Raw genomic sequence first — 24,706 nt, forward strand, 5'->3', positions numbered from 1 at the left:
TATTACCAAAAATAGTTCGATAAATATATACTATCTTATATCGTGTTCCTACCATATCCAAATTCCTCTCACGCAATTAGTGCTGTCTGTCTGGCTACTTTTGCGGTAAAATCTCAGCCTTTTAAAAAATTTTAAAAATCGATTAGTAAGACTTAAGTAATTCTTATTCTTATTAAAGGTGTCTAATGAACATTGGTGTCTAATAAACATTGGTGGTTTTCTGGTGTTTTTGCAACTTCATCTTCCGCAAAACATAATGGCCAACCTAGCTTAATGCTAAGTGTTAAACGATAACATTACATTTAAATCTCCTATTTGTCTAAGGCTTGGACGTTGTCTTGGTCATGACAGAAGATGCTGGCGGTTTAGATTGGATAAGATCCAGCTGGAATCTTGAAGCTGGCTGGCCTTCGTAAGATTTTTACGATTTAGATTTGAAACCAAATAATTGTGCTCCGGTTTTCGAAATCGTAAGTATTTTTTGATTTGTAAAACGGGCACTTTTGTCTGGCCGAAATGAAAAATAATTTCTGACCCCCCATATTTGACAAACAAAATGTTGCCGTCGGCAACAAAAATTTACGATTTGGTAAGGTGTCGATAAGTACGTCGCCAAAAGCTATCGGGAAGGTTGCCATACTGTTGGTGAAACGAAAAAGGCAGATAAAAATACTTATAAAATATAAAAATGTATTATTTAATTTAAAGGAGGGCCAACAATGTTGTTTTTAAATAATGCTCTATAATTTAATTGCGAGCATCGGAATTAAAACTGTGAAGAAGGTAGCAGCTCTAGATTTTCTCAAGCCCTGCAATTTCTGCATTCTCCTGGCTTCAAAAAAAAGCAATTGCAAATATAAAAGACATTTTTCCCGTTGTTTGATTTTGACAAATAAAATAAAACAGGTGTTTGAGCAGCAAGAAGCGATGAGAAACGAAACATTCCAATAGATGATAGCAAAAATGTTGCCAAAACCAGAGCACCTAAAAACTAAATCGTACGATTTGGCCCAAATCGAACCCGAAAAAAAATTACGATTAACGGAGCATGCCTGAAGAAGTATATATAATTAAACTACTAATTTGAGTATTCCCTCTCTTATTACATTCTGAATTTGTAACTGTCACAAACAAACATTTCTGGGTTATTATTGTATGTATTAGTTGAAAAATGTTCGAAAAGACAAAAAACGAAAAATTATGAAAGATAACTTTTTATTTACATGAAATGTTATAACACATAACAATGGTGAAAAACATACATTTATTTGTACCTTGATAATTTAGACCTCCAATGTGGGCATCAAAAGTTACCATAGTCCCAAATTTTTCGCTCCGTTATTGACGCTAGCTTGACACACATCAGAAACCGTCAGTGTATAAAAGCTGTTTGAATATTTTATGCCAAATGTGGATGATTTTAGGTGCATTTGAAAGTTGTTTTAAACCCATCGATAAAAGGATAGGTATCTGTATGGTGAAGCCAACATAAGAATTCTCATTTTAGTGAACACATCAACCTTGCTGCAATTTCGTTTGTTTAAAGTACGTACATGTGAAGTTGCTTTGAGTTTTCGGTGCCTTAGGAGACATTTAGTATATATTCCGAACAATATTTGGGCTTTAAAATAATGTACATAAATAAATATTCTAGAATTTAGATACAATGTACAAATATATATATAGATATATATATTGTCCCCACATATATATGTATCTAAAACAAATATAGACTGATTGTATGTTATGTCACAAAAGTTAAAAATTTTAATAAAATGTTGTTGATGATAAGGGCATAATAATGAAGCAGAAAATTTTGGCGTAATTTAAATGAAATAATTATTTTCTCTAGCTAACTAAAATAATTTATAGTATAATCCTTTTAGTTACCATCTAAATATGGCTTAACATTCCATACATACATAGATGTTTATGTTTTTGTGCTAGTAGTTTTCAACCAGAAATGCGTTTGTATGTTAGCTGAACGATGAGAGCACCGGTACTGTCAATGGCAATGAAGTACAATCTCATACCCATGAAGTTGCGTCCTGTAACTACGGGTAATAATTCACCAAAATATACCTAATGAATGTGAGTAGTTTAATTGTAGCACTCTAGATGAGAAAAACTTATAGCCAATGTTGTTACCAAACGAAGTTCCAGAGCTTTTTGTACTGATTTAAAGGTGGGGTCTTCGTTACCAGTGGATTTGATCTAGCCATTCCCGTGTGTTTCTATGAAAACCTACGTATATAAATTGAGTTATAAATGGAGACTTCATATTGGCTTACGTATACCTTCCATTTTAAGTGTTTAATACAATTAAATAGTTTTTGCTTTAAGCTGAAGCCATATAATGATGTTAGGATAGAAGGCAGAGGCATACGGGGCTGGAATACATTAATAATATTTCTTATAAATTATTTAACGTTTTTCAATAAATGAAGTATTTTTGAAAAAGAAAATTTAAAACGAAACAAAGAAGCTTCAAAAATGGATCTCAAGTTGGCAGGCCACAATGACTTTTATAAAAATGGTAAACCCGTTTCTCGTAAAGTAAATGGGCATACTAGATAAATATGTAACAGAGACCCTACTATTCCCCTGTCAAGGGTACATATGTATGTATGTATATATTCTTGATCAGGAATACAAGACCAGTCAATTTGATCATTTCTGTCCGAGTGTGTATATGAGCTTCGAGATCTCGGGATCTATAAAAGCGAAAAAGTTAGGCTTAAGTTACCGATTCTAGTGACACAAACGTGCACAATTCTTTTAAAACAAATATATAAAATAAACGGAAATAAGGAATAATATGAACAATGGGCTACCACTTTGTTGCAAAAGCTATTCTAAAACTTTCTCAAACAAGTTTTCTTTGGAAATTTGTTCTTTTTTAAATCTTAGATGCGGAGACTAACTAAAATGTATTAAACTTAAAACTTAACTAACAGCTGTTCTGATATAAAGCAATAGATTATGAAGCTAGACTACGTTAAAATCATGTACAACGGCAAGGGATATTAGGTAGGAGCACTAGCAATTTTTGTACAATAGATTTAATTACGACGTCAGCCTGTGATCGAATTTTTCTGGTCTTTTAATATGCATTAAACACTTCAGAGTGGTCCGATGTGATTTTGCAGTTATATATTGCGAGATATAACACTTGGGGATAACACTGGGGAACTGCCTTTAGACACAAAAATTAATTTTTTCATTTTAATTGATAGGTATATTGCCTCAGAATATCGTGTCATAGTTTCAAAAGCTATTTCTCGAAATTGTGGAAGAGATGCCTTGCGGAAGTGACTGGGGCTGAATCAGCCTTTCCTTTATCGACAAACTTTAAACTCCATTTTCACTTAAGTCGTTTTTTCAAAATACACAATTTTGAAAGTGATAATAAAATAATAATCAGACATAAATCAAAAATATTAAAACATTGTTCAAAAGTGTAGGCATTAGAGTGGACGCAACGAAGACTGAATGAAAGAATTTCAAAACCTTTTTCAAAAGCCGGCTTGTGCGTGGCAAAAAGTAGTTTGGCAAATCGATAGAAATTTTCAGGACTACCAAATATCTGAACATTTTTCAAACGTGGCAGCTTTGGGCTGCTTTTATGTCTCTGGTATCTGCATCCTTAATCTCAAATTTCTTGCTATTATAGTTCCTGAGATCCAGACGTTAATTTTTTCATTTTTTTTTTTTTATTAGTACTTTTTTTTGCAAAAAATTTGTTTGCCACGGCTACAAATCGCCAATAGTTGTCACTCCCGCACTGTTGTAAAATGTTTTGATAATTTTTCATTTTTTATTAGTATTGTAAATTTCTATCAATCTGCGAAAAAACCTTTTGCCACGCCAACCGTAACGCTCAGAAACAGGCCAAAACTGCCACGTCCACACTTTTGTAAAATATTTTGATATTTATTCAATTGTTTACTAGTATTGTATAGATTAATTGCAACGCCCACCCTATTTTTTCACATTCTTGTTAGTCTAGTAAATTTCCCTCGATTTGACAAAAATCTTTTTACCACGCCCACTCTACCGCCCACAAACCGCCAAAGCTGTCAGTGATGAAATTTCCTTCCACTTGCTGAGTAAAGGATATCACAAAGTCGGGGAAACTCGGCTATAGCGCTCTCTCTTGTTTTCTTACTGTTGCTACAACAGCTTAATGATATAGTCGTTATATTTTGTTCACACTAGAACCGAAATATTGGGTCGAGTTGCAATTTCTACTTTTTAACAAGAGAGAACGCTATAGTCGAGTTCCCCGACTATCTGATACCCGTTACTCAGCTAGTGTAAGTGCGAAGGCCAGTTTTTGGCGGTTTGTGGGCGTTAGAGTGGGCGTGGCAAAAAGTTTTTTTGCAAATCGATAGAAATTTACAAGACCAATACAAAAATTAAAAAATATTAAAACATTTTTCAAAAGTGTGGGCGTGGCAGTTTTGGGCGGTTTGTGGGCGTTAGAGTGGGCGTGGCACCATGATTCGACAAACTTGCGCTGCGTCTATGTCCCTGGAGTCTGTATGCCTAATCTCAACTTTCTAGCTTTTGTAGTTCCTGAGATCTCGACGTTCATACGGACGGACAGACGGACAGACGGACATGGCCAAATCGACTCGGCTATTGATCCTGATCAAGAATATATCTACTTTATATGGTCGGAAACGCTTCCTTCTGCCTGTTACATACTTTTCAACGAATCTAGTATACCCTTTTACTCTACGAGTAACGGGTTATTGCCCGGTTAACTTCCGAAAAAACCCATGGAAACTTTCTGTTAAGCATTCATTTTGTACATGTACATATATTAATACATATTGTATATGGAAATCGTATAGAGATACTAAATGTAAAAAATTATTAGTTAAATACGATAGGAAAATAAGCATACATTTTACGATTAAAGACGAGATGAATTAAATTTACAATTTTCACTTCGTTTCAGAAATCTATTATCAATATATCAAACAAAAACAACGGCCTATTAAAGAAAATAAACAAATACATGCATTGGCATGTGTACTTATTAATATGCCATTAAACGGTGTTATTAATAAAGTGATTGATATCACAAAATTCAATTATATAACCAATTGTATCGAAAATAAAAAAAATAGCTATGTTCACTACGTGATTTCTTTAATAGATACTTTTTTGCACAGGCTAGAAAAATTCACGATTCTTACTTACCAAATAAGCACGTCATAATTTATACGAACACAGACTTTGGCATTGCAAGCGATTCGCACCTGTCACACTAAGAATTTAATCCGGGGGATTGTATCGTAATGAATTCATATCAAGGTGAAATAAAGAAAAAACTGGAAAAAAGTAAGATACTATACAGAAATGTGTTCAATGCGTGCTTTGGTGTATGTGTATTTACATTTCCACTTAACAAGTTAAATGGCGTCCTGCCCAGCGGGACCAGATTAAGCTTGAAGATTTTACAGAAAGAGTACATCAAGCAATTCTTTTTTGAGAAGCGTGTGGGAAGCGGAGGAGCTTTTTTCAAGTATATTACGCATTTTGGATGATTAAGAAACAACTGCAGAAGAAGCATCGCAACAGAAAAACGGACCATACATCTTTTTGGTCAATCGCGAATGCCATTTAAGCAACGGCGTCGAAAAATATCGCTCTTTAAATTATTAGCCAATAATCATGTGCCATTTAGCTTTGATATCAAGCCTCGTCCATCGTTTTTAAGCAGGTTTAGCAGATCAAACTGCGCTACAATGATATTAAAAATTTCTTTTGCTTGTTCCCTATGTTGTTCAAGAAAAAAATGTTGCAAAGATCAGAGGTGTAGCTGACATTATAACTAATATATCATAAGTCTTACAACCAAGAAGAATAACAGTATATTCAAGCTGTCGCAGAACTAAAAAGTTGCCTTCCTTTGTAATTTTAAATTGTTCAGAAATGTTCACAAGTCAGAGCAAGGCTTGTGAGATTACTAATTCTCAAAGTGAGACAGTACAGCTACAGTCATTACCAAATCACATTGAAGAGCTAAAATTACGGAATTCAGATGGTGATACGGATGAGGATCTTCACTTCCCTGGAATTGCAGCTAAAAATAAAATCTTGAAGTTGAGCTGGTGGCATTCTCCTGTTGAAATGCATTATGTAGCGACAGCATTAGTACAGCCTAAAAAAAATGATAAAGAACCCAGCAATAAAACAAAAAAAGTTGTAAACAATAATATTTTAGTCAATGGTTGTAGTAAAACTCCTGCGAGATCTGTTGCATTACTCAAATATATTCGTCCAGACCAGGAAGAGGACAGTGACGAAAACGAATCAAGCGTTCTTGAGCCAAGCGTTGATGAATTCCATCCTAAAGACTCAGAACGACTTGTTGATGGTAAGTATTCAGTCATATTTTTAGCTCGCTAATAACTGTTGACCGTTTATTTTTCATTACTCTTTACTCGCAAGAACAACCCACAAATGCATACATCCTCGTTTTCTTTCTGAACAGCAGTATTTGTTTCTTTTTGTTTAGGTTTTTTGTAGATCGCTTTATGTCGTTAGACGCATTCTTACTACACACCGCATAGAGAAAAAAATACAACCGGTGATTGAACTCCAACAGTTTTGCAATAATTTATTTTCTTTTCGGTTTATAGTAGTAGTATTTGATTTATGTAGATCTTGAAATTTTAATCATACATTTTTAATACTTATTTTTTTATTCAAAAATTAAGTTTATTTTAATTAAATTATTAATAAGCTTAACATACGAAATTAACAAAGCCAAGTGACACGAAGGAACCATGAAATTTTACACACACGTATAAATGAGCATAAGACTTTTTGAATCAAAGTGTCCGGGTGAGGAGAGCAAAAAAGAACGAGAAAAAATGGTTCGAAAACCCTGGTCGGATGAGCGAAGGCAAAAAAAAAAACCCATTTTTTTCGGCGAAACAATAATGGGAGCTCCGTAAATCGCTTTAGCTTCATAAAACCGGTCAAAACCACGTAGAGGTGCACAAATACGTGATTTGTTTTAGGCTGTTTCAAATAGGTTTAAAAACCAGCAAGCGTTCGATTGTGTCATATTGTTTGAATTTAATTTTCGAAACCACAGTTCCTTACATGGCTTACTTATTTTTATTTACGCATCAACATTTTAACATTTATCAGTCATGAAAGTCTTAAAATAACAATTTATTAACCAAACTACTTAAAGAAAATAAAAACCAAAAATTTAATGAATTAAAAATGATGTATTTGTAAATCAAATACATGCGTGAGTTTATCCGGCAACAATTCAGCCAATATCGAAATGGTTCATGAATCTTTTCGATGTTGTAGAGCACCTAGGAATTGCTTTAGCCGAATGTTTTTTTTTTGCTGAATTGAAAGGTAACCCTGGCTGCGTAACAATTTGCGATTTTTTAATTCGTTAAAATGGATTTTATTTTAATTTAATCACCATCAGACAACTTTATATAGCTGTTATACTGAAAGGGTATATAAGCTCGGGTACATAGCTTAACGAAAAGTTAGGTGTAGGTAGGTTTTTCGGTTTTTAACAAATAAATAATTAAATTTAAATAAATGTTTTATTATAAATTATATTGTATTATAAATTTCGAGATAAGATTATTAAATTTCCTACGTTAAGAAATAGTATATAAAAAGACAACAAATTTAAATAGTTGTCATATACACATGTGCAACGTATGCATATAAAACAACGAATCTGTTTGACAGAGTTGCTGTATTAATATGAACATACATACATACATGTATTGATCAGCAAATGCCAGCTGCACAAAAATTTGTATGAATTACACATGAACGTGCATATATGTGTATGTTTGTATTCATTAATTGATGATGATTGTTTCTTATTGTCATTGTTATGGCCAACTTGAATGTGTGTACAAGTGGCTCAAAACTCATGTTTTTAGTTAGTAGAGTAAAGCTACAGAAATAATTCAGTGTAACGCACAATATTCCTACAACAAACGATTTTTGTTGGCAACAGTTGCGCAATTATGGACTATAAAGTGGCCCATAATCATATAAACGAATAAAAAACGTGTACGAGAGAAAAAGTGTGAGTGCTTAAGTGAGCAAACAATATCAAGTTCGCGCTTTGGATTCTTATCACTTCTCTTTTATCTATTGATGTTGCCTTTTCGATTAGGCGTTTAACAATCTGTTCGTAGCTACAACTTTTTCATTAAAATTGTCTTGATTTTTTTTGTTAAAAACTAACAGTTTACCGATGTTAGTTTCAAGACATAGCTTGGTTAGATAAATTTTTAAGCTATATACTTTGATGATTATGAAATCAAATATAATTTTTTTGTTGTTTTAAATATAGGAGTGTAATTGGTCATTCTACTGTGAAATGCAGTACATTTAATATAATTTTACAAAGTAAAACAGCGAGAATTTTTTGTATATTTAAATACATATTTCTTTGTGTAAACCAAAGTAAGCGTTCATACATATATAGGTAGGAGAAAAATATTGCAAGCAAATTATGACAGACCACAAAGGTTCAAAAGGTATGCACATAGAAATCGAATTTAATTTATATACCACGACAACGTTTTATTACAATTATTTTTATTAGTATTTAAAGCTTGATCAATTTTTTATAGATTCAAACCCATGTACTGGGCTATTAAATCCAGATCAGCAGGATCAAATGAAAGTATGCGGTTATCGTCGCTCCATATTGCGAACTGGTTTTTGCTGGGCATGTATCTTCTTAACTTGTGGTCTATTGCGCCTCGTGTTACATTGGTGGCGTCATTTATATTTATTTGCCACTTGCTCTCAATGTTCATTGGAGGAGGCAGAACAGGTTTTGGTAACCGAGGATTATCAAGGAAAGCACAAAATGTACCACGTAAATCAAATTGAAGTCCTAAACTCAAGCAACCTTAAGTAAGTACATCCCAATTGCCACAATAAGAAAAAACTAAAAGATTACGTCCATCAGGACACTATTGGAAAAGGAACAGCAGACCACAGAAAGCACACATATAGGATGCGATCATGTAGAAAACGTCTTGCAACTGTCTGTTCATTTTAGCTCGGCGCAATTCAATAGTACGTATTATACATTCATATTAAGCTGCACCAATTTAAAACGCAATTTTTTTAGGATGCTCATCACTACGAATATTTCGCTGCAAGCAATTAGTCTATGCATGGAATAATAATATAAATAGTTTTCAAAGGATAAATGGTCTCGACCTAAATATTCCGTGTTCATATTATCACCAACAGCGTGGATTAACTTTAAATGAACAGATATCAAGACGAATTGTTTTTGGAGACAATGAGATAACTATACCATTGCGAGATTTGAAGACATTGCTGTTCTTAGAAGTACTTAACCCTTTCTACGTTTTTCAATTATTTTCTGTAATTCTGTGGTTTACATATGATTATTACTACTATGCTTGCGTAATACTCCTGATGTCAATTTTTGGTATAACTGTTTCTGTTTTGCAAACGAAAAAGGCAAGTATATGAGCTTTAAGTAATTTATCAGATTTTATTCCTATATATTTTTTCTAGAATCAGGATGTGCTCCAAAAAACAGTATACAACACTGGTAATGCTTTGGTTGTTGATCATAAAGGAATGTCCAAGGAGCTTCCAACGCGAGCGATAGTACCTGGGGATATCATTGAAATACCATCATCAGGTTGTACGCTGCATTGCGATGCCATCTTATTATCTGGAAACTGCATTCTAGATGAGTCTATGCTTACTGGTGAAAGTGTACCAGTGACCAAAACTCCTTTACCGTCGAAACGTGACTTGATTTTTGATAAAACAGAGCATGCCAGACATACACTTTTTTGTGGCACAAAGGTTATTCAGACTCGTTATATTGGCTCCAAAAAAGTATTGGCATTTGTAATAAACACAGGAAACATAACGGCAAAAGGAGAGCTTATACGTTCTATTCTGTATCCCCCTCCTGTTGACTACAAGTTTGAAGAGGATTCGTACAAATTTATCCAGTTTCTGGCAATAATTGCATGTTTGGGATTTATTTATACGCTTGTTACTAAAGTAAGTTTGATACTTTATAACGTTTATAAAGACGAAAAATATATTATATATTGGTACGTACAGATCTTGCGTGGAACGGATCCTGTTAAAATAGCAGTTGAATCACTGGACCTTATCACAATTGTAGTCCCACCAGCACTTCCAGCAGCTATGACAGTCGGTCGATTTTATGCACAAAAACGGCTAAAGACTAGTGAAATATTTTGCATTTCTCCTAGATCTATAAATGTGGCAGGAAGCATAAATTGTTGTTGCTTTGATAAGGTTTGTACTTTTAAAAAATATTATTCTGTATAGGGTAATCAGACATTTTCGTAAGGTATAATTTTTCTTTTTTAATTTGCTCTACAATTAAAATGATTATTTTATATTGTATTTTTATTTGTTATCCTATTTACTAGTAACTTGTAGACTAAAAGGGTATACTAGATTCCTTGAAAAGTATGTAACAGGCAGAAGGAAGCGTTTCCGACCATATTAAGTATATATATTCTTGATAAGGATCTATAGCCGAGTCGATCTGACCAACGTCGAGATCTCAGGAACTATAAAAGTAAAAGTTGAGACTCAGCATGCAGACTCCAAACAAGTAGATGCAGTGCAAGTTTGTTGATCCATGTTGCCCCACTTTTCGAACTTCCACTAGCTGAGTAACGGGTATCGTTCTCTCTTGTTTTTTTCCGATCTATTTTTATTTATACATATGCATAATAATATAGCAAACCTCAAAAGAAATTTAATGTTGCCTTAGTTTGAATCACGATTACTAAGAAACAGAACGGTCGGTTGAGTGCCGAATAACTAGTTTTTAAATAAAAATTTATTTTTCGAGAAATAATGTCAAATCGAATAGTTGTTATTCAATTTCGAAGACTACGAATCAAACCCTGAAAAAAAATAATAAAAATCGTCAAATTTTTTTTAAAAGTGCTGACGTGGCAGTGTTTGTTGGGCGTTACAGTAGAAATAATGAAATGAAAAAATTAAAATATATAATATCTATTTATTTAATTATTTTAATATGTCTTGATCATTTATAACGTTTTGTTAAAAACTTGTTTGCCATGTCTACTCTAACGCCTACCAAATTAAAAATGTTTTGATTTTATTATATTTGTTTGCTAAAAAAACTAAAATATTTAATAATTCTATTATTTTACTAATGAGGATAATTCAATTTAGATAATCACTATATTATTTATATAATCACCATATACACATATATACATTTAATTATTACTTTATTCCAGACTGGTACTCTTACTGAAGATGGACTTGATATGTGGGGTGTTGTGCCCAAATCATCAACTAATCAATTTCAAATTCCTTTAAAAAATTTGGTCCGATTGCCATACGATCACTTCCTTTTCGGTATGGTAACGTGTCATTCTATAACAATAGTAAACGGCAGAATGATGGGCGACCCCTTGGATCTAAAAATGTTTCAGTCTACAGGTTGGAAACTAGAAGATTCAAATAACATACCTGACACTGAAAAATATGGTATTCTTTATCCAACAATTTTAAGACAGCCTAGAGTTTGCCTTTCTGAAATGGCTGAACCAGACTCGGTATCTAAGAGTGAAATTAAGCGACAATCATCTGTAGACGATTTACTGGCCACTGTTGGAATCTCGCCAGCTCAAAAGAATTTTGATCATGGTATCGTAAGAGAATTTCCATTTACTTCAGCTCTTCAGCGGATGTCTGTGGTTACTCGTTGTCTTAGTGACCATGTATTCAATGTTTATTGCAAAGGTTCTCCTGAGATGTTAGAAAAACTGTGTACAACAGAAAGTTTACCAGATAATTATTCGCAACAACTATCAGAGTTCGCAAATAAAGGATACCGAATTATTGCCATTGCATTTAAAGCTCTTGCCCCCAAGATGAACTATACAAAAGTACAGCGGTTATCTCGGGAAGAGGTTGAAAGCAACTTGGAATTTTTAGGTTTTGTTATCCTTGAGAATCGCCTTAAACCAGATACTACTAAAGTTATAAATGCGCTTACCTCAGCCAAAATTCGAACTATAATGATAACTGGCGATAATATTTTAACTGCAATAAGCGTAGCTCGCGATTGTGGCATAGTGAGTGCCTCGCAAGCAGTTATAACAGTGCATGCAGATCCGCTTGGTGACAGTGCAATTTTTCAACCTAATACCACTGCGCCCGGTGCAGAATGTAATGTCGACAATGGTTCACATAAACACTACAAGTTGCAATACACTTTAGATTTGGGTAGCAAGACATCTCGGGCATATCTATTCAAATCAAGTTTAAATAGTAACATTTTTGGTCGAGAAACACCTGAGTTCAGGGCGAACATCGCAAAAACTATTTTTCGTATGGAGTCGACGAATTCATTAGTTAACGAATCGAGCTCCAGTTATGCAGAAAGCGTTTTGCCGACAAGTGATAGTTTGGCCAGTGTAAAAACTACAGACACTTGGACCCACAATGAGGCAGCAGAAGTTGATGCTGAAATTGGAATAAAACACTTACAAGACGAAAGCTGGCGCCAACAATACATATTTGCAATGGATGGTAAAACCTGGCAAATTGTAAAAGATCACTTTCCGGAGGAAATGGAGATTCTATTAACACGGGGTTCTATTTACGCCCGAATGTCGCCAGATCAAAAACAGGCACTGGTTATAGAACTTCAAAATTTGGACTATTGCGTTGCCATGTGCGGTGACGGCGCCAATGACTGTGGTGCGCTGAAGGTGGCTCATGCTGGTATTTCCTTAAGCGAGACTGAAGCATCTATTGCGTCGCCCTTTACTTCACGAAATCCAACAATTTCGGCGGTTTTAAAAGTCATTAAGGAAGGCCGCGCTGCGTTGGTCACATCGTTTGGTATTTTCAAGTATATGGCGGCCTATTCGTTAGTTCAGTTTATATCTGTTATGATTTTATATTCCATCGACTCCAATCTGACGGACAAGCAGTATCTTTATGTCGATCTTGGACTAATATCGATATTTGCCTTCTTTTTTGGTAAAACGGAATCGTTTGATGGAAACCTGGTGGAACAAGTGCCGCTCAGTTCTTTAATATCATCCACGCCATTAGCATCACTTTTACTACATCTTTCTGTTGTAACAGGATTCCAGGTGACTTGTAAGTATATATATAAATGCAAAGTTAATAAACATAACGTAATAATTTTTTTAAATTCGATTATAGGTTGGATTCATCTGCATCAACAGCAGTGGTTTAAACCTTTCAAGTCTGCGGATGAAGATCATTTAGGTTGCTATGAAAACTACACAATGTTTTGCATGTCCAGTTTCCAGTATATTATACTAGCTTTTGTTTTCTCCAAGGGTGCACCGTACAGAAAACCACTGTGGTCGAATTGGCCACTTTGTTTAGCATTTATTGTAAATTTGTGCATTATTGTCTATTTGGTTGTGTACCCCAGCGATTGGGTTACCACCTTTTTTCAACTTATTGTACCTCCTACTAGATTTCGATACATTATGCTTGCTTACGGAGCAGCAGCATTTATTTGCCATATTTTTGTCGAGTCATTTTTGGTTGAATATCTGGTGTTCAAAAAATACCAAGTACAGCGAGAAAAGAATTGGGTCACGTCGAAACAAAAATACATGCGTCTAGAGCATGACATATCAAATATAAAAAACTGGCCACCTATAGCTGATGTTTATGAACCAAATAATTTTACCGACTGGGAAACAGAACAGCCCACTTATGTGAGTTTGCACGCTGAACAAAACCATGATACCCAGCTTGGCAAATTTCCGGGATTTTCTTAATGTAAATGTAGTTAATAATTATAGCGCGAATAATTGTCTGCGGTCCCTTTGTAAATTTTACTATACACTAAGGCATACTATTAGAAATTTGCATTATAAATATAGTACGAAATGTAGGCAAGATTATTTAGTTCCTATTTAGTTTTGTTAGTAAACTGTGTAAACATAGCTAATTGTACTTACATCAAAGAAAACTCTGTATTAACTAAGACCTTATTTGTCATGTTATGTTAAAAACGGTGAAATGTATTCTTGATTATAATTAAGTGTTCAATGTTTATATACATAAGCTATAATTTTTATTTAGGCTGTATAATAAGCTTTCAAGTAACTTTAACTCATTGGCTTTTTAAGCATTTGCTTCTCTGTATCAAATGGGTTCGAGTTCGCTTTAACATTAACAAAATAAAAACGATTGCGATCACAATTATTTTGCATAAATGAGAAATGTATTTAGGTCTTAGAAGGAGCTTCGATTGGCAAACGTAATTTGTTCGTTCATAGGTTTGGCATGGAGCTCTAGTTATAAAAAATTTTGCGTTTCGGGTTTTTTTATTGACAGTGTAAACAACAATCCTGCGATTTTCTCAAAAATCGATTAAAAAAATACACTTGATCGGAATCAATGAAAACCAAGGAGTACCTACGCTGAAGTTGCTTTCTGCGTTTTGAGTTTTAAAAGCTGTCAAGTGCACAGTTTGGTTTGGCAATTCATCGTAAATAGACGCAAGCCTGAACAACCCTTTATGCCGTACGGTTCAGAAGAAGCTATTGCTGCTGTAGAGCGTAGTATTGAAGAAGACCCGAATGAGTCCATCCGGCACAGGAATTGGATCTGTGTCTATCAACTTTATAAAAGATTTTGCAGAAGGATCTTTTTATTCCTGAGTGGAACAATTATGATGTCCAGGAGCTGTGGTTCCAATAAGACGGCGCCACGTACCACATTTGATTTATTAAAAGACAAGTTTGCGGACCGCCTTATTGTACGTTTTGGACCTGATTGGACTACACCCGAGCCAGCCGTGGCGGTGCTTATGTCCGTACTTCGTGCTTCAAGAAATCAATTTTTCAATAAACAGCTTCCATATTTTTATTTATTATTTTTGTTTATGAATTATTTTTATGAAATATTTATTTTTTAAATGTAATTTCTTTTTATTTAGGAAATTCTATGTTTTAAATTACAGTAGTTATAATTATTTACATTGTATACGTTTTAATTATAAAATAACTCATTTTCAGTATTTAAAATGCAAATAAGATTCAGTTAAATTATTTTGTTATATTTTATTTTGAGATTTTTTAAAAAGGGCGCAATTCTGGGTGGTAGTATATATAGTATATGGGAATCCTTATTCGCTGAGATCTACTTCCCAAGCGGCACTATCCTTCTTTATGCAACTTCTTACTGCTAAACGCAAATCATTACGCAAAATGCCACAGGTCCCGGATTAATACTCAAAGGGATGGGTTTTTTTTTTTATAATGCCTTACGGTAGGAAAAATCTTCGAAAGATACCATCTACCGTCTGTAATTGGGATTATTCCTGTGCTCTTCAGTCCTTTCTCGCTTACCGCAACTGCCAGTAAAGGCAGTTTGCTTAGTAGTTTGCTCTTTTGGCAATATCGTTGGTTTGGACTCGTTTCATCATATTAGTGATTACTCTATGTCCCTGCTTCCTGCTTAGGCTTTTGCTTAAAATTCAGTTCTTTCTTGTGTTACAATCATAAAATACAACAATAAGTTTGTGTTTGCTGATAAGCGCCGACCAACTGTTGACTCTCTTTGCTGTCAACATGAGCGACAGCGACGAAGACCTAATTGCTTTGAAATGGCAGAGAGTAAAATCAAAGCCAAAAAAAAGAGACCAAGCCAAGCCTCTCCCGAAGCTCAAAGAAAAAAATTCACTGGACAACTCATCAAGCACCAGCGCAACAAAGATGACAAAAACGAAGATCTCAAAATGGTAATTGAAGACAGCGCAACTGATTCTGCTAAGCCCCCACCTATCATTCTGTCTGACGTCAATAATATAAGCGAAATGCCAGCCTATCTTAATTCTAAAATTAAAAAGAGAACTCTACTATTATAAAACTCCACGATGGACATGTAATGGAGTATTGAAGAATTCAGAAAATTAGTGAAAACACTTGATAATGATTGTTTGAAGTACCACACATACCAGCTTAAGGAAGACAGAGTATTTAAAGTTGTTATTAAGAATTTGAATTTCTCTACAATTTTAGATGAAATTCAAAGTGATGTAAAGTCAAAAGGTTATGTTGCTAGAAACATAAGTAATATTAAAAGCACAACGACCAAAACGCCACTGAACATGTAGATTTTGAGCCTAACAACAAAAACCGAGACATATATAATGTAAAACACATAGGTAAAGCTATTGTCAATAAAGAGCCACCCCGCAAACCCAATGAAATCTTTTAATGCTATCGCTGCCAGAATTTGGGACATACAAAATCATATTGTGTCAAAACGTACCGCGGTGTAAAATGCTCTTCTCGACACCCAAGCAACATCTACCCGAAAAATACAGAAGAACCAGCAAAACTGCTGGAAGAACTTCTAAGAAGAACACGCCGACAGCTACAAAGGGTGTATAATTTATTAGGAACTCTTGTCAAAAGAATCAGCAACCAATCGAAAACCTCTCGAAAATTATGCAAGTAAATTCCAACCTAGGAATATGGAATGCCAATGGGCTTTCCAACCATGTAAGTAAAATATCCATCTTTATAAAAACGAATAAAACGAATAAACGAATATGTTAGTTTCCGAAACACACTTCACCAGCTCATGGTGGCGCAGCTATATTAAAATGCTATGCAGGCTGCCACGGTCAAGATCAAATGTATGCATGCGGACGTATCTGTAACAGCAATTTATCTTCCCCCAAGATTTGTTCTTAAAAAAGCAGATTTTAAGAAATTTTCAAAAACTTGGACCACAGTTTATAGTAGGAGGCGACTTCAATGCTAAGCACCCCTGGTGGGGCAAATTTGCAAATCCGAAGGGAAGTGAACTGTACAAATGCATAGGAAACAACAGCATAACAACACTTTCAACCGGCAAGCCTACATACTGGCCTACTGACAGTAGAATGTTACCAGACTTAGTAGACTTCGTAGCATACTTTGGAATCCCTCAGACCATTCTCCAATAATAGTGACATGCAGTACAGTAGCACATATATTGACAAAACCATACAAAGTAATTTCTGCAAATACTGATATCAATGCGTTTAAAAGCTATCTGAAAACAGCTCTCAGCCTGGATATATCGCTAAAATCAGGAGAGGAGTAGACCATGCTGTGGAGCTTCTCACAAACAAGATCTATAAAGCAAGCTATATTTGTACGAAGCTTCCAGCCAGAAACTCACAATCAAATCAGCTCTATCTCTCAGCTGAAATCCGACAACAATATAACACAAGAGAAATTTGCGTAAAAGACGGCAAGGAACTCTTTACCCTGCCGACAAAAGATCGTATAACAAGGCTGCATCGGATCTCAAAAAACTACTGTCAACTTTAAGAAATGAATCTCCAGCTGAATATCTTAGAAATCTAGATCCACATTCTTGTAACCACGAACATAATTTATGGAGAGCAACTAAATATCTTAAGCGCCCTGCAAAAAAGAAACACAGTAGTCCGAAACTGTAATGGCGAATGGTGTAGATCTGATGATGAACAAGCCAAAGCATTTGCTCAACACCTGCACTCTGTATCGCTTATATTTAATGCGATCTTAAGAGTTGACCACTTCCCAAGCCAATGGAAATGTGCAGAAATTATAATGATCCTTAAACCAAACAAGGCAGAACATGAAGTGACATCGTACCGTCCCATTAGTTTGTTAACAATATTTTCTAAAGTATTTGAAAAAATACTTTTAAAGAAAATGTTGCCAATCTTGGACGAATTCGCTAACATACCCGAACACCAGTTTGAATTCAGAAGAGGCCACAGAACCCCTGAGCAATGTCACAGGATTATAAATGGAATTTTATCAGCATTTGAGAGCAAACAAGAGGAAACGCTATAGTCGAGTTCCCCGACTATCTGATACCCGTTTCTCAGCTAGTGCATTGCGAAGGAGAGTCTTCAACACTGATAGTTTTTGGCGGTTTGTGGGCGTGCCAAAAAGTTTTTTGGCAAATCGATAGAAATTTACAGGAATAATATAAAAATGAAAAAATATCAAAACATTTTTATACCCGTTACTCGTAGAGTAAAAGGGTATACTAGATTCGTTGAAAAGTATGTAACAGGCAGAAGGAAGCGTTTCCGACCATATAAAGTATATATATTCTTGATCAGGATCAGTAGCCGAGTCGATCTGGCCATGTCCGTCTGTCCGTCCGTCTGTCCGTCTGTCCGTCCGTCTGTCCGTCTGTCCGTCCGTATGAACGTCGAGATCTCAGGAACTACAAAAGCTAGAAAGTTGAGATTAAGTATACAGACTCCAGGGATATAGACGCAGCGCAAGTTTGTCGATTCAGGTTGCCACGCCCACTCTAACGCCCACAAACCGCCCAAAACTGCCACGCCCACATTTTTGAAAAATGTTTTAATATTTTTTCATTTTTGCATTGGTCTTGTAAATTTCTATCGATTTGCAAAAAAAATTTTTGCCACGCCCACTCTAACGGCCACAAACCGCCCAAAGCTGCCACGCCCACACTTTTGAATAATGTTTTGATATTTTTTCATTTTTGTATTAGTCTTGTAAATTTCTATCTATTTGCCAAAAAACTTTTGGCCACGCCCACTCTAACGCCCACAAACCGCCAAAAACTGTCCTTCGCACTTACACTAGCTGAGTAACGGGTATCAGATAGTCGGGGAAGTCGACTATAGCGTTCTCTCTTGTTTATTATTAAAGTCATACTTAACCCATAGACACTTTTACGTGCAACAAAAAAATGAATACTCGTCCATTCATTTTATAAAAGCTGAAGTCCCACAAGAAAACGTTTTAGGACCTGCCTTATACACCCTGAACACCGCCGATATGCCGGTAACAAATACCTGCACTGTGGCAACATACGCGGATAATACAGCTATATTAGCTGCCAGCTCATCTAAAGAGGAAGCCTCACAACTCCTGCAAGCAGAGCTACGCCTTATGGAAAGCTGGTTCCTTCTTTGGAAAATTAAAGTCAACGCCCTGAAATCTGCGCAAATAACTTTTGCATTAAGAAGAGGTGACTGCCCAGAAGTGTCATTTAATGGATCAGCAATTCCACAAAGTAATTGCATAAAGTACCTTGGCTTGCACCCCGATCGCAGACTAACGTGGAAAAACCACATAAAAGCAACGCCCCAGCAAATAAATTTAAAAAGTTTGAAGATGACCTGGTTGCTTGGCCGAAAATCTGGAAAATAAAGTCCGTTTAAACAAAGCTATACTGAAGCCCGTGTGGACTTATGGCATACAGTTTTGGGGTACTGCCAGCAACTCAAATATTGAGATTCTACAACGCTACCAAACAAAAATATTAAGTCATATTAAGTTAGGCAAATAATAATAACAACGTCAAAAGACTTAAAAGTTTTCACGTGCTAAATCGTCCTGACAGGTATTAAGTATGAAATAAAACATGTTATGCATAGAGTATGTAGTAGGGCTTAATGGATAACTACTGCCTCTGTTAATTTAAGCTTAATTATAAAATTTACATACTGTCATACTTGTTTAAGACAGATTGTAAATAAAAATAGAAGAACAAAAAATATCGGTTTCTGAGCGTGGCAACATGGGTCAACAAACTTGCGCTGCGTTTATGTCTGTGGAATCTGTATGCTTGATTGATCTTTCTAGCTTTTATAATTCAAAAGACCTCGACGTTCATACTGACGGACAGACGGACGACTCCGCTATTAGTCCTGATAAAGAATACATATATATACTTTATACGGTCGGAAACACTTCCTTCTACTTCATACATACTTTTCACCGTCTAGTATTCCCTTTTACTCTAGGAGGGCGGGACTCGCAATGCGATCCAACTTTGTCAAGGTGTTCCGTTAAAAGTCTTTTCTTCAAAATGGTTTTAACAAATCATGACGTTTTATTAGTTTTTACATTATTAATTTAACCAATAATAAGTGAATCCTGTTGCCTGATTATAGTTAAAATTAATTCTAATGTATAAAGTTTACAATAATTGATAATAGCTTATAAAGCGAAAAGTATTGAATTTGCCACCTACACACGTCAACAAAACTGAAGGCTATTTACGACTGTTAGGATCGAGCTCACGGGTCTTGTGTTTTTTATAGAAAAACAAGGCTTATAATTAGTAAACATTAATTTGTAAGTACAAAATTGGGTTGCATAGGCAACGGTATATTATTTTCGAAAAATTTCATTGTTTACAATGTTTACATATGTATATATACATATGTAAAATTTGAAAGGAACTATGTTACCTTAAATATTTGGCGATTTAAGCTCTATGTTAACCTCTCGCTCGATAGATAAGAGCAAAATAACACATGATGAATATATGTAGCACCTGAGGAATAGATGACTCTATTTTCCTCCGAACGATATTATGTTCTGAGTTGGTTAATCAAGCCAATCAATGGCCGTCTGCCCATCTGAGTAATTTAATGGAATATAATATCTTTGTTGCTATCAGCAAAATTCAACAAGTGTGCTATAAGTTATATCACAAATTGATATAGTCCTATTTTATGTGACTATGACTATGATTTCGACTCTAAATGAATGAAATCTTTTTTCAAAAGAAAGTGTATTTATTTAGTCGAGCGTTAATTTAACGTTATTTTTAGACTAGGATAATTTTGTACTGCGAAATTAATAGAAACTACTTTTAGTTTCCCTTAAAGAAAAATGTGATTCCTAATAAAATTGTGAGTGTTGGACCATAAATTCTATATATTATTTTTGCACCATTTAAATTGTTTACCCGGTACTCGTACAGATAATCGCTTCTTACCAATTAAAGCAGAATTAAGGTGTTATTTGTATTTTTTGTTATTCAACAATCGTTAGTGTCGTAAGGATTACGTAGCATGATTTAAAATAAAGAATCCCAACTTAAAACTTAAAATTCTAGTTATATACGTTAATGTTTGCCATGGTTTTTTAAACAGTAAAGTATCAGCTCATTATTCGGTTTTATTCATACTACCTTGGTCGAAAAATAGTAATAATATAAGCAGTCGAACTTAGTTCTTTTTCTACAAAAACCTGCGGTCAAATTAAGGGTATATAGGGTATATAGGGTATAAGGGTGTAAAAGAACAGGTAGTTGAGGATTTTGACGAAAAGTGGTGGATAAAGTGCAAACGTACGACTCCATGTCCACCTTAAAAGAAAATAAGATGTATATCTAAATAGGGTTGCTGCTGAGAATTTTTTTAGATGCCAGAGAATTTGTGTCCCGCATGTGGATCAAACCCGACTAAATTTAAAACCAAACCAAACTAAACGAGTCCGACTACTTGAGTCCTTGACCACCCGAGCGACAACCACTTCGACACCATAAGCCCGAGAGCAATTTCCTAACCTCAAACAATTATTTATGTTGAAAAAAATGAGGGTTGCTCATAGACTACAGATACAGGTGCAACGGTAGAGAGTAGTCTTGCAGTACATTTCAAGCAGTTCGTCCGATACAGTTTATATAAAAGGACTAAACATAATATATTAATAAAAAAAGTTACAGTTGAATAAAAAAGAAGTAATTAATTAAATTTAAGCGAAAAAAACATAATAATACAAACTAATTTAACATCAAAAAAGAGATATGCTATATGCTGCAATACATATTTAACTTAGAAAATGTTAACGACAGCAAAAAATCAATTATATAATGAAAAAGGAATGTATTTATATACCCGTTTCATATTAGTATTGAAGCGCGTTAATATGTATTGTGTAGTCTATTTTGGATATTTTGGATTAAAAAACACATCAAAATACGATTTCCCCAAAAAATGTTAAAAAGCAGTAGCATATTTTTTTATTTTATTTACAAGAAAATTCAGATTTACATGCGTGTTTCTTTAGAAATCAATTGATTTACATACCACAAATTGAGTTACTTTTATTGATTTTTATATAGATCACACTTTCTCTTTGGAATACTCGGAGGAATATTCATGAGTTCAGCCCTAGATAGCTGGCATTTTTATTTCAATTAAAAACGAAATATTCAAAAAGAAGAATAAACTTATTAGGCATTTTGTTAAAGATAATGTTTAAAAAAGGATTGTAATTCGGCTAGTTAGCCAAACCTATTAAATCTGGTCCGATATGTATAAGAAAGAGAAGAGAATTCGCAGCACTAGTAATATAACTTAAACACGAGTTTGAAATCACAATCCGAAGGCGGATAATTCGCTATTAGGGGCTCTTGACTTATATATTCTAAAAATAAAAAAACAAATTTTTGAACCATTTTAGAAAAAGGATATGACATATCACCTTACTTCGTCGGGAAAAAGGAATATTACATTACAATCATGTAACGAAGAGAATCCTTACTCTCAAGAAGCAGAGGACTCCGACGAGGAGCGCGAGCTAACCAACCTTAACTGGCTTTTGAGAAATCAAAATTTAACTTGGCCAAAAACCATTGATTCCAACCCATCCGAAATTTTATATACGAAAAGATACGCAGAACCAACTTACAAGCCAAGTGTCCAAGAAACACAAATTAAAATGTTTTATTCTAGGAATGAGAACACAGAGAAAATATCGCATATAATTTTAGAGGGTAAAGCCCAAAAATCTATAATAAAGAGACCAACTCCATCAGAACGCCTTGAAATTTTCATCAATAAAGTCAAAAGGTTTGTATAATTGAATTTATACCCTAGAATACATACATATGAATTTATTTTTATTTTTAAGGGACTTGAAAGAATACGAAAAGTTAGCTAGCAAATATGAAACCGACGTGACCGAGAAACCGCCGTTTAATTATTCACATATAATTGGAATGGCTATGTTACAGAATGGGCGTATAACATTACAACAATTATGTTCTTGGATAGAGGCCAAGTTTGCATTTTTTAGAGTTCGAAAGAAATGGAATGTGAGTACTATTAATTGTGTTGAATAGAATAATCCAATAATTTTACAAATTTTAAACAGAATTCCATTAGGCATAACTTATCATTGCACCATTGCTTTCGTAACCGAAAAAGGGAAGAAAAGGGAAAAGGAGGTTACTGGGAGTTGGGAGTGGACCCAAAAAAGTGTGACCGGAAACGAATTCGAAATAGAAAAATTAGTCATCCAATGCAAAATCAAACTGCTAGGTACCATTCTGAACATTTAACTCAAATACAAGAACCTAAATCTGCTCAGCAAAATCAGTCAAGACTTGTTAAAAAATTAAAGACAAATAGCCTTCCAGAAAAAACTGAAGCAAATATCTTAAAAAAAAAAGAAGCAAAACTCGCTCGTGAAAATGATGTGCAATATGAACAAAGACGGTTACGAACAATAAATAAAGAGGACATTTTAAAAAAGTCTGAGCTTGACATTATATCATGCGGTGACCAATTTGTAACAGATTCTCAAACCTTAAACTGTTTTTTTTCGCACAAGATAGATACTACCAACACGGTAAGACTAATAACATTCATATTAAGATAAGTGTTCTTTTAAAAAATATACTTTGCAGGCCATTTCTGGAGAAGAGAATTTCTGCACATTCAATAATATAAATTTATTTTCTGAAACGACACCTGTGCTTGCTTCAAATTCAACTATCGTAGAAGACCAAAATGTATCAACTGATGTATCCTCTGCTAGCTATCCATGCAACATAACAATTAATTATGATTACACACACTTTCCGCAAATAGTTGACAGCATTGACGAGCAGTTCCAATACCTGCATGATAGCGCTGAGTACGGTAGAAACGACGATATTTTAGATAACCTTCTTGATGTTTATGTTACGCACTATTAAAACTAAACCTAATGCAATACAAAATCCAAAATATATTTGTTTATAAAGTTATTAAACAATCTTTTAGTGAAAGGGCTTGTACGACAGACGATTTGATTTCTTTGGCGCATTCCAAAATTAGCAGGAACGCCTAAAAAACATTCAAATTGTTCATTTAATTGTAAAATTGGTCCTTAGAACATTAAAATTGATCCTTAAAACAAAAAACATTTTCTTATTTCTACAAATATTGCTCGATATTTTAAAAATATTTTATTTAAAGTTAGATAGCTTAAAGCTTAATTCAACATTTGTATTAACTTAAAATGAGGGTAGGTTGAATACCCTTAAATATTGAAATACAATAAAAGGGGATTCTTAAAAATCGTAATATGTTCTTAATAATACGAATACCTATCTATACCCAAAATATGGCTACCGAAAGGAATAGTAAGCGTCTTCAGAGTCTTAGGAGTCTTAAGTGTTATTATACCCGTTACTCGTAGAGTAAAAGGGTATAATAGATTCGTTGAAAAGTATAAAACAGGCAGAAGGAAGTAGCGCAAGTTTGTCAAGCATGTTGCCACGCCCACTCTAACGCCGACAAACCGCCTAAAACTGCCACGCCCACACTTTTGAAAAATAATTTTATATTTTTTCATTTTTGTATTGCCAAAAAACTTTTTGCCAAGCCCACTCTAACAACCACAAACCGCCCAAAGCTGACACGCCCACACTTTTGAAAAATAATTTGATATTTTTTCATTTTTGTATTGGTCTTGTAAATTTCTATCGACTTTTTGCCACGCCCACTCCAACGCCCACAAACCGCCAAAAACTGTCAGTTTTGAAGACTCTCCTTCATGCTTCCACTAGC

The 24,706-nt window shown here is 34.5% G+C and overlaps 2 protein-coding genes and 1 long non-coding RNA gene across 9 annotated transcripts; 2 read left to right on the forward strand and 1 right to left on the reverse strand.

The window, feature by feature from the left end:
* Positions 1-1,408: 1,408 nt before the first annotated feature.
* On the forward strand, positions 1,409-14,295 carry LOC6523697 (polyamine-transporting ATPase 13A3). 5 transcript variants are annotated; one of them, XM_002099539.3, is made up of 9 exons: positions 1,409-1,545; positions 4,967-6,391; positions 8,649-8,937; positions 8,993-9,102; positions 9,158-9,519; positions 9,577-10,080; positions 10,144-10,344; positions 11,331-13,209; positions 13,276-14,295. In XM_002099539.3, exons 2-9 carry the CDS (start codon positions 5,947-5,949, stop codon positions 13,866-13,868), a joined length of 4,383 nt encoding a protein of 1,460 aa, XP_002099575.2. In that variant the 5' UTR covers positions 1,409-1,545; positions 4,967-5,946; the 3' UTR covers positions 13,869-14,295. The 5 variants fall into 5 exon arrangements, with proteins under 5 accessions (XP_002099575.2, XP_039233085.1, XP_043063157.1 ...); XM_039377151.1 differs by lacking the exon at positions 1,409-1,545 and adding an exon at positions 1,953-2,091; XM_043207222.1 differs by lacking the exon at positions 1,409-1,545 and adding an exon at positions 1,953-2,091 and having other exon boundaries at positions 9,158-9,384.
* Positions 1,572-4,319, reverse strand: LOC26534684. Of its 2 annotated transcripts, XR_001453881.3 has the most exons (3): positions 2,298-4,312; positions 2,149-2,244; positions 1,572-2,082 (listed from the first exon to the last, which is right to left on the reverse strand). It is a non-coding gene; the product is annotated as an uncharacterized LOC26534684 (long non-coding RNA). The 2 variants fall into 2 exon arrangements; XR_005561959.2 differs by having other exon boundaries at positions 1,572-2,244; positions 2,298-4,319.
* A 7,173-nt stretch (positions 14,296-21,468) lies between the features above and the next one.
* LOC6523699 (forkhead transcription factor HCM1) lies at positions 21,469-23,901 on the forward strand. Of its 2 annotated transcripts, none has more exons than XM_039377013.1 (5): positions 21,469-21,606; positions 22,332-22,720; positions 22,782-22,965; positions 23,025-23,501; positions 23,560-23,901. In XM_039377013.1, exons 2-5 carry the CDS (start codon positions 22,341-22,343, stop codon positions 23,848-23,850), a joined length of 1,332 nt encoding a protein of 443 aa, XP_039232947.1. In that variant the 5' UTR covers positions 21,469-21,606; positions 22,332-22,340; the 3' UTR covers positions 23,851-23,901. The 2 variants fall into 2 exon arrangements, with proteins under 2 accessions (XP_039232947.1, XP_002099576.1); XM_002099540.4 differs by lacking the exon at positions 21,469-21,606 and adding an exon at positions 22,072-22,215.
* Positions 23,902-24,706: the final 805 nt, after the last annotated feature.

Source organism: Drosophila yakuba, chromosome 4 (assembly GCF_016746365.2).
Source record: "Drosophila yakuba strain Tai18E2 chromosome 4, Prin_Dyak_Tai18E2_2.1, whole genome shotgun sequence".
NCBI classification, from domain to species: domain Eukaryota; kingdom Metazoa; phylum Arthropoda; class Insecta; order Diptera; family Drosophilidae; genus Drosophila; species Drosophila yakuba.